General features: G+C 42.7%; 1 protein-coding gene across 1 annotated transcript in view; it reads left to right on the top strand.

Moving 5' to 3' along the window:
- The first annotated feature begins 1,172 nt into the window (after positions 1–1,172).
- The window catches only part of SRGAP2 (SLIT-ROBO Rho GTPase activating protein 2), a 108,911-nt gene continuing 94,049 nt past the window's right edge, over positions 1,173–16,034 (top strand). Inside the window, exon 1 of the mRNA XM_082330178.1 lies at positions 1,173–1,330. Coding sequence (XP_082186304.1) covers positions 1,264–1,330 — 67 coding nt within the window. The 5' untranslated portion in view covers positions 1,173–1,263. The remainder of the gene's footprint in view (positions 1,331–16,034) is intronic.

Below are 16,034 nucleotides of genomic sequence, written 5' to 3' on the forward strand. Positions count from 1 at the left end.
GGGATGCGGATCCGGCGGGTGCCCTGTTTATTTATTTCTTCCTCCCGTAGGCGCATCTTCTGCGGGAGCTGCCCGCCCGCGGGGGCTGCCGCCTCGCCCCCTCCCTCCCCCGGAAAAAGGGGGGGAAAATAATAATAATAAAAAACAAAAAGACGGGAGAAAAGTTGTGTCCCGCCGTCCCCCTGCGGGCAGGTTCCCCTCTGCCTCGCACATGCCGGGCTGCGGGCCGGCTCTGACCCGTGCCCCGGCGAGGGGCCGCCGGAAAACCCAAAATAACCAGGAAAAGAAAAAAAAAAAAACCTAACTAAAAAAAAAAAACCCGGAGGTGCCGAAGGAAAAGCTGCGGCTGGAGCCGCCCCGGCGGGGACGGGGCTGGGGTGCCGGGGAGCGCCTGGGCTCGTCCTCCGGCTCCCGCCGGCGGCGCGGCTGCGGGCTGGGCTGCGGGTTCCCGCCGCGGATGCTGCAGCCTGGCCGGGCTCTGGCTGCTCTTCCCCCGCATTGCCGCTCCGTCCCTCCCTCCCCTCCCTCCCTCCCTCCCCGGGGACCCCGCTTTCCAAATGAGCCCCTTCTCCCGCCTTGGGGCTGGCCGCCGTGTAGGCGTTTTCCCTTGGTTACCTGGCCGGTCTGCATTTCTAACCTCATGCTGCTGCTTAAAGGACAATTTGCAATGTCAGGGCAGCTTTTCTTTCAATCACAAATTTTGGCTGCGCATCTTGTGACTGCTGGCTGCAAGCTGTAATTTTCTATATATATATATATATAAATTTTTTTTTTTTTTTTTTTGCATTTGCAGGCAAGCAAACCAAAGAAAACGGCTTCTTGTCCTCCGTTTCTGCACTCGTTTGGGATTTGATTTGCATCATCTCTGAGCACATTAAAAAAAAAAAAAAGGCAAACCAAACCCACACAAAACATGTTGTGCGGAAGGACTTCCACTCCCTGGCTGTGCTATTAACGTTAGCAATCAGGAAGAGCCTTTGGGGGCTGCAGGATCTCGCTAGTCTGATGCTGCTGCTAAAGGCTTTGGTGCAGGGAGACAAAACTGCTGCCGCTTCCATCCACTGATCTCAACATCTGCATTTTGCTGCTGCTGTGCTCTGTCTCACACCCTCTCTCCATGGACTGATTTTTTTTTTTTTTGCCTTTTTGTGGGGGGGAGGACAAGCGGAAAATCAAGGCATTGCATTGAGAGGAGCGAAATTGCATTTACATCTTGTGTTCTGGTGGATCTGTTTCGAGGTTAATCTTTTTGGAAAAGAAAACATGACGTCGCCAGCAAAATTCAAAAAGGATAAGGAGATCATAGCTGAATATGACACTCAAGTTAAAGGTAGGAATGGTTTTATTTTCATCTCTTTTGCTATTGCAGTCCTCGCTTGCAATTCTAGGAGTTTGCAGTAGATGTTTGGGTGGGGAAGGGGGAAATCATTTGCAGATTGCCTGGAATTTGCAGGGCTTTTTCATAATACAATGCTGGATTGGATTTGCAATGCTTTTTCTCGTCCCCATGGGGTAGGTTCCTACTATGGTATTGCCGTTTTAAGGTCTCACGGGAAGGGCGTTTTTACAGAATATAACAAATCTTTGAGTTCGGAGATATCCCTATTTTTCTGTCTGCTGTTCTAAAATATGGCTTTGCATTTGAAATACGAGAGCTGGTTAATTGCTTTTTAATCCTCCTCCTATCATGGGAATCTTTTAAAAATCTGTGTAGTGTCAGAGGAGCATATTTCGACTGGCAGTAACGGGGACCATGCTGAGGGTCCCTGTAAAGCTGTTTGTGCTAGAAAGTTCCATTATTCAGGATTTTGCTCTTGGTTAGTCCATAATATTACTGCCTGGTTTTTCTTACTGTGCTCTTGAGTGTAACACCTTAAGGTTGCAGTGTGTGTGTATATGCACATATATATATGCATACGTATGTGAATGAATAAAACTAACGCATCAGTGTTATTCCCATCATCATAAGGAAGGCAATAAAGAGTCAGAGGCATATTTGCAGTGATCGTGCAAGTCTTCTGCAGAATTCATTTGGCTGGGTTTCAGGCTATCATGTGCCCTAGGTTAAAAAAAAAAAAAAAAAAAAAGGATGGTGAAATGTCTACTTAGCTTCTTATTTTTTGCAAAGTTTGCAAGATAACGCTTATTTTAAAAAATAATTATGGCTTGTGTATGGCTTGATATATCACTGTTAGGAAGTTATGAGATTCAGTGATTTATCTAATTGGTTAAAACTTGCTTGGTATGCTCATAGCATGCAGGAAAGATGGCCTTCGGGCAGGGTTGATTGAGTTAAATCAATGCGATTAAAAAAATGTGATTTAAATGTGAGTAGGAAACCTAGATTAAAACTGACAATTAAAATATTGTTTTGCAATTATGTACTTAGTTATTTTTCCTACTGGGGGGGCTGCTCACTGGTTGCAAATCATTAAAAAATGTTGTCCTAGAAGATGCATGTCCTACACTGACCCTAATGCTCTGTACCTAGAACTAGTTTTGACATTTATGCTAAAAATGCTTATCTGAGCAAATATAAAGCTGGGTAGGAGTTTATTTTGATTTTTTTTTTTTTTTTTTAATTTTCAGGTTCTTAAAATTAGAAATGGAGAAGAGAGTGTTTCTTTTTTACTAGTTTAGTTTCTATTCCTGTTTTCTAGCTGTCTTTGATGGAAATGGGAATTGAAGTCAGTGTAAAATTAGAGGCTTACATATTCTTTCATTATTTGCCCCATCAAAATGTGTGTGATAGATACAAGCTTGTAGTCACAATATTTGTGAATTGGATGCAATAATAAGAAACAAGGCTTTAGAATTAGTAAAGCGCATCTGCTCACCTCTCAGTTTTTTCATGCATTAGAAAAGAAATCTTTCCCTTCCTTTTCAAAAAAGAGACCGACAAGATGGATAAAATTGAAATGAGCCTTCCCTGTGTGCAGAGACCGTTACTGCCAAAATTCAGTTCATCTCTTAAGGTGCTTATGCAGAGACCTGTCAAGTCACCCTGTAAATGTGGTCCCAAAAGTGAATTGTTGTCATGGCATACCGATATCTTTGCTTTTTGCCTTATAAAACGTTCCTATCATCTTAAATGTGTGAGGTTAAGAAGAGCAGAACTGTGTAAATGGATGACGAGGAGCTGGGAGAAGGGGGTTTTCTTCCTGAATTAGTGGCGAGGGCAGCTATGGGTTTGTCTGGGGATATTCACCCCTCTCGCCTTCAGCTTTTCCTGCGCAGGGGACTCCTCGGGGTGCACGCCTGCCGGGAGGAGGGATCGCAGGGAGGTTAAGGTTAGCTGTGGGACGCCAGGGAAGCCTTGTGTTGGATGCCTAGAAACAGCCCTGAAAGTGGCTAATGGAAGGTGCTAATCCATCTCCTGCTCTTCCCTTGAGAGGGAGGTGTGGATGGGCCAAACAGCTCAAAAATACACATGACGGTACGGTAGCAATCCTCTCCCCATCACCTCATTTGTTTCAAAGTACAGCAGGGAGCTTCCCTTCCCCACCTGGCTTCAACCCTTCATGAGCTGCTTTGACCATGGGGATCGTTGTCTCTCTGCTTTTAGGTATCAAGTTTGGGGGGAGACTTTGAAGTTATAAGCTCTTAAAATTCCATGAAACTTGCTTTACACCTCCTAGATACCTTGGTTCTGAGTTGGGCAGTGATTTGGCTCTTCAGGAAAACTCACGAGCGGTAAGACCTCTTGCCTCTCTAATTCCAGAGATGTGCTGGTGTCTCTGCCACAGCGGGAAGATGAGATGGTACTAAAGACACACTTAAAGCCAAAAGCGTGATGCTGTCATTAAACATATCATGGTCCTTGCATAAAAAAATGTTAGTGTCCCGATCAAATTCTGACTTTAACTGCAGGAATGGCATAGAAATGGTGTTAACTCTGATTATGGGTTGTTTGATATCTTTTCTCTTGTGTTGTGAAATGATGCCATGAAGCAGTCGCTGTGGGAGTGAGATGAATCAGGTGTTGGTGTGCTACATAAATTGTAAGATATCATCTGTTTCTCAGATGAGAAAACTGATATTTTTCACTAGCATTTAGAAACTTAACCACATTTTTTGCTATGCTCCATTCTGGCCATGTTTAGAGGTTTCATTTAAAACCATTAATCCACAAACACGTACTTAAGCACTTTAAATTATTAATACTAGAATGATTGAGCTTTGTTTAAAAATTTAATAGTCTTCAGTTGTTAATCTAAAACTGTTTAAAGAATAGTATGGTTTATGGTTAATACATCACTGTTATGCAAAATTTTTGGTTTTCTGTTGCTGAATGAACTTGCTAATTTTTCTTGTAAAAGGTGTGTAGGGGTGACGGGGTGTTGAGTGAAATTTTTTGTTCTCCCATAGCCACGAGCTATAGATATTTGTTGTCTTCTTCCAACAGCCAGTTCTTTGCCTCTTTTGGGTTGGAGTTAGCTCTTCCCATGGTTTGTGCATGCAGCTAATGGCAGGGGAGATCAACGTTAGGATGAAATGAATTTCTGAAGATGAAGGTGATTTACCTCTTACACATCAAACTTACTGAGCCGTGGTCAGGGGACATGGAGGGAGCGATGTGTGTCTTCCTAATTACTTGTGCGTTGTGGCTGAGGATAAGCTTTGCAGTCTGTAAGTACTGGTGCATTGCATCCATCCTGGGAGGTTGCTGGAACCAGACTGGATGCAGCCTTGAGTAACTTGGTCCGACCTTACAGCTGACCGCTGGAGATCCGGCTGGATGACCTCTGAGCTTCCTCCCGGTCTGAATTGTCCAGTGATCCCGTGGCCTCCGGTATCTGGAGGTTCATTTACAAACTCGTTGTCTTCTGCAGAAGTGAATTAACTTGGTGAGGTGTCCAGACAGGGTGGCTTTGCTCACCAACTGCACTGACCTTGAGTCTTTTGCCCCTAGGTAACGCAAGCGAAGTCTGCCTTGTGTTTGGCTGCGTGGCTGTGCTATCTGCGCTTCAGTGTTTCACGCTGTTGGCGAGGAGAGGAGAGGCTGCCAATATTAGCGGGCTCTTCTCGCAAGACTTGTTGAGAGTGCTTCTTTCTTTGAGGAAACTCTGAAATGGCTGCGTGTCATGCGGTAGGAATTCTCCTGACAAGATGACACGGGGTCAGCAGGGGAGGGAAGTGCTGCTTTGATATGTTTCTGTACCATGTGCTCACCAAGATTATGAGTTCTGTGAGGCTGGAAAGTGAGATTCTGTGGTCTCCATATGGAGCCTTTGATATCTCAAGCTCATCCCCTTGTCTGGATTGTCTCTCCCAATTCCTTTGTGCAAGTTGCGGTAAAGCAGAGATAATTAATTTATGCTGTGCAGTGTGTTCCATGTGAGATTTGGACGTTGCCTATCTATGCCCAACCAAGGACTGTCAGACTGTTTTTTGGTTTAATGTATTAAATTGGAGTGTACATTTGCTGAGGAAAGAAAAGCCAGTGATTTATCTCTTAATTCTTCTTTTCTTTCTCCTCATGTCCCACGAGAGCCTTATATTTAATTAGTTTGTATAAAGCTTCAGTAAATAGCTTCATGGTTTGGGCTACAGAAATTTAATACTGAAATTTTTTACGCAGCAAGGGTTCATAACCCACTTCTGTCCTTGAGTAGTCTCTAGCAAAGGTTAAAATGCATCTCTTGCAGATCTTGCAGCACAGTCCAAAAAGCATTAGGAATATGAAAAATAGATGAGGTAATTTATAGCAGGAGTGAGCACAGCACAGAGGTGGCTGCGTGGTTATTTAGCAGAGTGTGTCTTGAACTAAGAGAAGATGCCTGATAAGAACTTCAGGCAAGCCTCCCAGCTGCCATCAGCTTTAGGCTACTATAATATCTAAAACTTCCCTTTTAATCTTCCCAAAGTTGCTGATAGATTTCGGATAAGTCCCTTTCTCTTCTCTGGGTTGAACGGCTGGTAGTTTATTTGATCTGATTGCGATCTTTTGCCTTAAATGCTGCTTAAAAATGCCTGAAATGCTGCATACAAATCTCATTTTTATGCTATATCTTCTGAGCACCTTGAGTGATGGTCGGCAGTTTTTAATACCGGTAAACTCCTAGGAGTGGTACAGACCTTCTCTGTGTGCAAGATTACAAAAATAGCCATGACTGGGTCAGCAGCTGCAATTGTGGGGATAGGAAGCGCGACGCTTTTGGTGGTGATCTGAAACAAAACTGGGATTTTTCTCAACTGTTGAAAGTTTTCATGCTAATACTGTACAGGCAGCGCTTGTCTAGAAAGCAACTGTTTGTAGAACTATCTCTTGATTTTTAGATCAATAAATTGAAATCACTGTAACTTATTTGTTGCTAAACCTGTGCAGCTGCGGGTTTTCAGTACTGTTGACGTTACGTACGTATGATGATTTCTCTTTTGCGGATATCTTCTGTTCAGGTCACCAACTTGGTCACTGCACACTATTGCTCTGTTGGCAGTCACTGCACCGTGTGTGTGCTTTGGAGAGTTACGGCTGAGCTCTTGACCACTTCTTTGGCAACGCCTATTTAATACACTGTGTAAATAGACTTTTCAGCCACGCACCCTGATGTGGTGGGGTGGAACAGTTCTGAATTTTGAGATTTGAGTTTGTATATATTGGATTACCACTTACATTGAAAATGTAAAACTACCTTTTAAGGGGTTTTTGCAGTTAATCATTACTCTGTGCGTGTAAGTGATTCCATTTGTTTGCAACAATGACTTGCTCCACGCTCCAGCTATGGAATTGCTGTAGGATCATCTGTTTTTCTGCAGTTCTTGATAGTGTTAATCCCTTGAGTTTTGGAGCTGGATTGGGCCAACGAAGCAGCCTGCTGCCAGAAAGGGGGAAGGGGCTGTTGGGAGGCTGGTTTGATGTTACAGCAATAGTTTGTATTTCTTTTTGTCCTATGTACAGTTCCTGCTAATGGATTATTAATGAGGATGGGAAGAGGTGAAAGAATGCAGAGTCCTCCTCCTTTCCTCTCCATCTCCAAAATCCCTCTGTTGCAGATTCATCAAGTGTTGCAAGGCTAGAGACCAAAGCTGACCAAAAGACCTCGGTCTCCTTAAGTGTTGCAGTTTCTTCCAAAAGCAGAAGGAATTGCCAGTGTAACTCCAGTAGGGTTTCTATAAAAAGTTTACTAGTGATAGCCAGTTTTCCCTAACTCCCAACTAAGGGAGCCCCACAACATTTTTCCTTAGCTCTGAATGATTTCCTTTCGTGGTAAGGGTACACATTAGTATCTTTTCCTTTTTCTGTTCGTTAAAAGGCTTGACTTTTCTTTTTTTGCTTTCAATGCTTACTAATTTTTGCCCATTTTGGGATTTTACTTGGAAGAACCTATTTGCCTGGTCAACTTTTTCAGCTGTCTTTATGAAGAGTGAAAAATCTAAACCTTTGTTGAGATGGAAAGTATGTTTAAGCACATGTTCTTTTGAATAGCTTTCACTATGCCATGCACAGTTGATATTCATTACTTATGACTTTATTTAGTTCATTTTTATATGACTTTTGCAGATTTCATGCTCTCTTTTTGAGAATTTCTACAACATCTTGGGAATCCTGCTCTCTGAATATTGGCAACGTTTTGTAGGCGGTGGAAGCAAACACAGAGTTATGGTTTGATTTGCTGAGGGATAAAAGAAGTATGGGAGAAAATGGGAGAAAGGGTCTTGACTTCACAGTAATTCCATCATTAGAGACCGTTCTTCATTTCTACTTTCTCCTTCTCCTTTTCTTCCAAAATAGCAATATTACGAAAGACAAAACAGGACCTTCTTTTTGTGAAATCTCTAGGTAGCGGTCAGTGAAACTCTTGATGTGAATGCTTAAAGTCAGAAAACACATGTGGATATAGAGTAACTGTCAAGGAAGCTCAGCTGGTATTTTTTCTGAGTAGATGCTGCAAATGGATTTGAACCATTTAAAATATTTTTTTTTTTTGCCATCAATGTAACTATTTACTGTTGTTAAACTCCAAAGCTTCTGACCCAGTCATTTTGCTTTGAGTTGGTATGGTGAGAGTTAATCATTGCTTGGAAAAAAAAGTAAGGGGCTGGGAATTTAAAAAAAAAAAAAAAAAATCACTTCCTCTGCAATTCTGAATGTAAAAGGATCATGTGTTTACAAGAGCTAGAGTTATTGGGGAGTGCTGCTTGCACTCTGAAGCAGCGTGGGCATGATGTTAGGATGGCAGTGTGCAGGCTGCAGCGGCGCATCGGGAGGAACGAGCCCAGCATTTGCTGTTCTTGAACCAAGCAAGGCAGCAGAAATGGAAGCAAGTATAAATGTAAATGTGAGCTGTGCCTGGGTGTAAATCTCGGCTGATATGCCTGGCACAGCCGTGCAGTTTAATCTAGTGTGCACCCTTTCGGATGCTGCAGCATGCTGCACAGTGCAATAAATCTTTGGCATAAACTACAAGCAGCAAATTCTCAGAACATTAATGGGGTTCCTCCCCTGCTTTAATGAGTGCTTTTTCTCCAACATTTTCTCTCAAGGTGTTGCTAAATGTGGTGCAAAAATTCTTAGGTCTTAAGTGTTTTCAGCATGCTGCAGAGACAACTTTTGCTTCACATTTATTTCTGTGAAATCAGCTGAATTAGGCTGGGGAGCTGCCTTATCCTTTGGCACATAAGCAGCTCCTGGCTTTTTGACTCTTGAGAAGGAGCCAAATAAACAGATTAACTCTAAACCAAGAGTGGATTTTAATCCAGAGTCGTGAAGTGCTGCGGCAGGGTGATTTGGTCGGTCCTACTAATTTTGAAGTTGTTTTTTTTTTTTTTATCATAGGACTTTCCAGGAAGAGCCTTTTGGCTTCCCTTCTTTTAAGGAGGGAAGGGTTTTTGGTTTGTTTTTGTACCGCTGCTGTTGGACAACGGTTTTCATGCAGAGAGTAAGCCATGGAGCTATGCAATTTATAGATGGGGAGTGCTTGCAAATTGAATCTACTTAAAATAACAACAGTTGTTGCCTGGGAATTAGTCCCTGACTCTTTCTTTGGACAGCAGTCCGGTCCCACTGCAGGGGCATGTTCTGACGGTCCCGCGAGGAAGAGGGGTTTGTTCCCGGCAGACCTGTGGCTGCCAGAATTGCTAAACTGCTCGCTCTGAACAAGTGGATCGATTGTTTTCTAACCAAGGATCCTAAGCCTCAGTCAATCAAAACAGTTCTGTGTCATTGGCGGGTTTTCGTAAGGCAAACTGTACAGCGTAATGAATGTGTTTTTCTTGCTGTATTTCTTTTATTTGGTGCCTGATAAGGGCGAGGATGATTAGCAGCACAAACTAGTGCTTATTCCACAAATGGGATTGTTTAGAAAGGTATTCTTCTATTTTCCTTAGTTTTTAGCTTCTGTGTGGCATGCCCATGGCATGAAGGAAGGCTGAGAAGCTGCATTTGTTCGGCTGCCGGTCACATCATCATTGATCCCTACAGCAAAGGAGAGTACAGGGCTTTAGGCTGTTGTTATAACACGGGAAGGTTCCCCCCCCCCCCTTGCATTTGCAGCTTGAGACTTGGTAATGATGGATGGGGTGCTGTTCTGTTTCTCATTTCTCACCCTCCCAATTTCCCATCCATCCTGTTCCACCGCTTCGAGAAATACTGAGGATGGTGCTGCAGATAACGTGGTGAATGCCGATGTTTTAATCACCAGCCCGTTCAATTTTGTTCAGAGTGTGTCTGGATATTGCAATAATAAAATACAACACTGTCTGCTGCTGATGGAGGCTTAGTGGTGAGAAATCTTAAGGGGAAACCTAGTTTGCGGTAGTAAGTCCTTCACAGCAATTGCTCTCTGTTGGTTTAGTGATCCGAATGAAATGAGGTAGGGATTGTCACTTCCCTGTGTCAACCGTGATACGTAGGCATTAATTGATCCCCTCGTTCCCCTTCTCAGCAGGGAGGGAGTGATCCATGCAGGGCAGGAGGAAACCAAATTGACGGACAATTTCAAGGAACTTTCTGGGCCATGGCACATTACGTATGATTATGCCTTTATTTGGGGAATATTTAAGATGCTTGTCGGATGAGGTTTAAATATAGTGGGATAAATTACTCTTGTGTCTTTGAAGATGCTCCTAGTCATTAGCACTTAATTTGCGAAGTTAGGTGTTAGGGGGAATTCCACAAAATCCTTTTTCTTTATGGGCAGTGCTCTTGCTATTCTACTGCTAAGAGTACCTGGTATCCAAAACACGTTTTATGTGATGCTCTTGCTCTTGGGGGGGGAAGGAGTTACTCAGATGTTTCATTAGCACTGCTTGTTATTAAAATATGAAAGAATTTTACATAGGGGCAGGATTATGGGTCCAAGAAGCTGCCACTCAGGTACCGGATGCAGCTACTCGGCTCGGGCAGTACTGCGGCAGCCGCAGGCAGATGGTAGCTGCCGTGTGCTCGCTGGCGGACGGCAATGCTCCTTCCTCCGTCCCAGTTCGTCTGGGGAGGGCTGTCTGAAGTGCTTTACTTGGAAATCACAACTCTGACGAGTTAACTTCTCCTAAGGCTATTGATGGCACTACAAATAACCATCCAGGCAGTTTTGATCGGTGAGCAGTCATGAAGCTTTCTAGAAAACTGATCCTCTTCCACCCCCTTGGAAACCCACAGCGGTCTCGTATGCCTTTAAAGCAGGATTTGGACATGCAGCACAAAGGCAAGGCAGAGTGAAGTTTACTGAGATGCTGACATGCCTGCCCTCTGAAAGGGTCGCTTTCCTAACCAGAGCATTTGGCAAAGCCACTGACAGGGTTATCTTATTTATTTATTTATTTTATTTTATTTTTTTTGTCATCAGTAGATGTAAATTCAGTTCTATGGACCATAAAGTGGGTATGTTACAGCTGTGTTTTGAAGAGTCCTGTCTGATGAACGTGAAGTGCTTTGAAAGCTCAGGACAGAAAACATGTAAATAAGAAGCAGCCATTATTACTGTGAAAAAAAAAAAAGTCTGCTTTTTTTTTAATATGTGTAGTGGATATATTAATGAATGATAATGACAAACCATAGCATACGAAGTGTTTTATGGACTGTTGAAGTACAGAGCTCTGAGCAGGCCCATGGAGGTTTTTCCCCTGTGTTTGATAACCAGTTATTCAGAAATTTAATAAATTAATATCTCTGTGAAGTGGTTTTGGAAAGGAGCCTGGTTTTGCTTTGGTCTCTTTAATGAAAGTAGCTCTTCCTAACTTCTCTGTGTTCTCTCCATCTGTTGAAGAAAGAAGCCTGCTTCATCCCATTTACCCTTTAAAAAAAAAAATGGGTAAACCACCACTATTTGTGCTGCATAGTGGGCTGCTTGTACCCGTCTGTGTCCCAGCTCAACGGGGCGGACTCCAGGGCTGCAGAAAGATGCTGAAATATGGACAAAAGACTTTGCCAGTAAACGACTTAAAAGTGTGCAGCTGGAAAAGGGAGGGGGAAAGGGTTTCTGTGCTGTATGGAGGGAGGAACAAACGCAACGCTACAAAGGTCACAGGATACAGTAATGATGTTTGGATGGAAACTTAACTTGCTATGAATGAAATTGCGCTCTTGTGTTTTCCCCCTGGAGCTGAATGTCTAAAAACTCTGGATACTTCTTGTTCTGTTTCTTTTTTTTGCTTTTCTTTTTTTGGCTCTTGTGAGCTTCCATGAGTTGTGCTATAGAAATGAAAAAAAAAAAAATGGAAAAATGGAGGACGGACAGCACCCACGCACATGCTGGGAGAGGCTTAAGTACACTAATCTCTCTTGGGTTAATCAGAGCTGTGGCATTATTTGCTTCTGGTTAATGTAGTACCACAGTTTGCAAGCCAAAGTTTTGCCTATACTAAAGAAATGTGTAAGGTTTCTTAGCAGGGAACTTACTACGTTACCGAAGACGTCAGCACTGCTGACCAGGGTTGCTGGATAAACTCGGAACTTGGGCTCAGCACCACTTGGAGCTGCCTCTCGGACCCCTCGAATGTTGATTTTATTTCCTGTGTGGTGGGAAGCCTTGTTACTGGTTGCTAAATTGCCTTTTCTCCCTCCATGTGCTCTTATCCCATCCAGATTGTCTGGATTTTCTCTGAGGTTGGTTTGATCTTTTATCAATCCATATGTTGTTGTTACCTTCCATTATATGATTAATTTCTGCCTGTAATGATAAATTGCTTTACCCAAAAGTGTAAGAGAAATCCTTTTATTTAGCCCAGTTGTCTAATGCTAAACACATTCATATGCTTTGCCTTCATACTTAAGGAATTAATCTTTACTTGGGCTTTAAATCAAATTATTTCCCCCATCCCCACCAGAATGAACTTGACAGAAGATAGCTATGAAGGGCTCCTTGCAGCCATTAATTTCCCCCTTTCACTCTTTTTCCCCAGAAATCTTGGCTAAAAATGCTCTCCCCAAACGTGCCCCCAGAGGTTCAGGTAGTGGGTTCATTTCAGATTTAAAACAAGGGAACAAATTCTGGCACTGGCCTCTCCGGAAAATCCCTGTAGGTAGAGTTGTCTTTTATGTCTTGAAAGCAGTGACAGCTGCTGCCAGCAAATGAGAAAGTTGTTTTGGTTTGGTTTGGTTTTGGGTTTTTGTTTTATTTTGTTCTGAAACTTCTTTTCTGGTTAATAGACTCCAACAGTTGGTCATTCTTGCTGTGATTTACAGATTTGCTTGACTGTTACGGACCAATTTCTAGCTCGAGCTTAAGGAGCACCCGTGGTAGGAGTATTGCAGTGCTACAGGAGAAGGCTCCGTCGGTATTTTGGGAAGGAGCCTGCGCTCGCCAGACCAACAGAGTGGACCAGTATGTTGTTTTTCTGCTGCTGGAGGTTTCTGCAGAAAGCAGCATCTGTAGCTTGCGCAGTTCCATAATAAATACTTGCTGTAAGTTGAAAGATCAGCTATAATTTTCTCTGTGCTCTGTTGCCTTTTCCAGCTCACTCGCATCGTTTCAGTGGTTTTGTGATGAGGCTTCATGCAAATAGTTCTCCTTCATGCCCCACCCTCTACCAACCCAGAGCGGCACGGCCGGCTGCCGTGGTTGGGATGAAAGTGCTGCTAATTTGCTGTTACCTTTAGTTTAAGGATTCTGGATCTTGTGAAAGGTTTGCTGTTGTCCTTGCTGTAAGAAGTTATTTATATGTTGACTATTTAAACACATTTATCAGTTCTAAAAGATCCTTGCCTCTCCTTTCAAGGAGGAGGTTGCTTTGAGGCTTTACATGGGAAGGTGCATGCAGAGGATGACAGCTGCATGTATCTATAGGAAAGAGTACGTTGATTTTTCTTTTTTTTTTGAAAGCGATCAGGATTCAGCCAGCCTTGCTTGGGCTGTCTGTTGTGGAAAGGTTACGCTGTGCTTACAGACTACTTTGAATCTTTGGCAAGGATGGTAAGAATAAATTCAGCCCTCTGCATGCGGGGCGCTCTGATGTACAAGGAAAACAGGTTCCTTTTCTTTCCCTGCCTCCTTTTTTTTTTTTTTTTTTTTTTTTTTCCCTTACAGTCGTGTGCCTCTCTCAAACTTATTTTGTTAACAAAACAAGGATCCCCCCGAAGCCTCACTACGCGTGCTTTTAGCTTATGGCAACTGTATTAAAATCTGTTGACCATTAACTTTTTAGAGCACAGGTGTTCTCATTTCTTTTACATAGAGGGGTTTTTATCAGATATGTGGAAAGCTCTTTTATTTTTATATTTTTATCTTCCAATGTATTACATATTTATCTAGTTGGGAGAGGTGTGTTTGTTTTTAAGTAGCCCAAACAAAATGCCTGTTCTGTTCAATGTGCTAAAGGGCTATTCAGCTGTATCATAAGTCTCGTACAGTTCATGCTTTATTACTACATCACTTTCTAAACTCCTGTTTCATTTAACATCTTAAATCTATTTTCAGTCTTTGCGGTGACCCCTTGCCTGTCAGTGAAAGTGGGGACGTTAATACATCCTACATAATATTTATAATTGAGAACTCTCGTATCTCTGATATTTAAAAACAAACAAACAAACAAACAAACAAAACCCCAAAACCAAAAACCTGCCCAAAAGCCAGAGTTGACTTTTGCAGAATTCTCGAGTTCTGAAACTTCCTGTAGCATATTTTAAGCATTATAGATGTTATTCCTTGTCTACTTTGAAGATAAATAAAGTAAATTATTTCTGGGTATACTTGTGGGCATAACTGTATGTGTATTTATAACACGCATGTAATAGCAATTTACTTTCTTTCCTCTTCAAAATTCCATCCATTTTCCTTTCAATTAGCTTTACGTGTTTTGTGATTATTGGAAGACCGTCCGGTCCAAATTAGCATTTTTACTGGTTTGATGTCTGTCTAAAGGTCAGAGCTTTGTGGGTGCTGTTGTCCCCTTGGGTGAGGACAGGCATCCTCCTGCGTTTGGTGCTGTTAATGCAGACCTATTTTGAGAGTCTGTGTTCTTTGGGTTGCTGAATTAGGTCTTTCAGTAGATCTTGCACAGTTGAACGGCATTGTGTTCCACGTAGACTGAAAGTAGGTAAAAAGATTAAAGGGTAGTGAATTACTCGAACTGACCTAAATCAGGGTCTCCGGTGAGATTTATGGGATTCAGTCACAGATCTTGAAACATGTTGAGAGAACATTGAACTCTTTTTTTTTTTTTTTTTTTTTTTTTGGTGCCTGGCAATGCAGCCTCTGTGGCTGGAAAGGATGGGCCTCTTCTTTTTAAGAAAACTTACTCAGACAGAGGAGATAACTGCATAGTTGTATATGTGGGGTTTTTACTTTTTTATTTTTTGTTCTTGTTTGGGTTTTTTGGAGGTGGTGGAACGACAAATCCCAGCATCGTTTTGAATGGGACAGCTGTCGAGTCGAGAGGCGCTCGCTGGCCCGAGTGGAAACGGGGAGCGGGGGAATGCAGCTCGCCACTCAAATAAAACTCGGCGGCGTTTACTGTGAAGAACGGTCAAAACCAATTCCATGAATGAGTCAAAATTTGTGCAGCCTTGAACTGGATTGTCCGGTAGCTGCAGTGTGTCCATAGGTATCCCCTCTTTTGACTCCTTTCTCCCTTCTCTTTTTGTCCTCCCTGACTACTGCCCTTGGGAAATGGTTTGGGCAACAAGTAGGAAATAAACACTCCCCTGAAATTTCCTAACACAAATAAACAGGTTTGCTATTTTTAAGTGCCAGTTTTTTATGATTCTTCCAAAGTTCTTTTTGCTCCACTGGGATCGAGTCTTGAATGAATGTTTTCTTTAAGATTTATTTTTAGGAGTTAAAGGCTTATGTGAACTTCAGTGCTGGCAAAGGCATTAGATTGCCAGTCCTAGACGTCAATTTTATATTTTAAAATTTTTAAATCTTTATGCTGCCAAGAAGAGAGGCCAGTTGAGAATATTGAAAGGGATGCTCATTTCGCTGCCTCTTGTACGGGGGTTTTGTTGACACTTTCCTACGTCTGTGAGAAATACTTTGTGTTGAAGCAAACCTTCACTCTTCACACTGAAGTTGAACTTCAGAGCTTTGTGAAGATTTTCAGTTTAAATAGGAGCAAGTTTGTGAACGTTAAATGTTTCTCCTGGTGGCAGAGCAAGCAGGAAACGCTTGTCACTGCAAACTATTTGGGGGCTGATTCCTTGTCCTTTTCTTGTGTCTGAAGTGCTCGGGTTCCTTGGGGTGGACTTGCCGGGTCCTAGGGCATCTTTTGTGTTTGTGGCGAAGAGGGGTTGTGCCAGAGCAAACAGAAGAGCCCCTGCGCCGCAGAGACCTTCTCCTTGGTTTTACCGCACGGTGCTGGGAACTGCCTCTTGCTTTCTGACCTGTTTATTTTGTCCAGCAAGAGAGGGGTCAGGGAGGCTGCTGCGGGGCCGCTCTTGGCAAAAGCTGCCTTTTTAGGAAGCTTTTTCAATGCTCGCAAATGCTGTTAATCCAGATGAAGGTGTTAATGCTTTCTTTTTTTTCTTGTCAGTTGGGACTAGAATAGACAAGGAAAAAGATACAAGGCAATCTGCTGTGTTTGAGGAAGAGTGTGTCAAGAGCGAAGAAAAATCCGCTTCGCCTTGTCGGTAATTAGGGTAGACTTAAAATTTTAGC

Source organism: Platalea leucorodia, assembly GCF_965183815.1.
Source record: "Platalea leucorodia genome assembly, chromosome: 19".
Lineage (NCBI taxonomy): Eukaryota > Metazoa > Chordata > Aves > Pelecaniformes > Threskiornithidae > Platalea > Platalea leucorodia.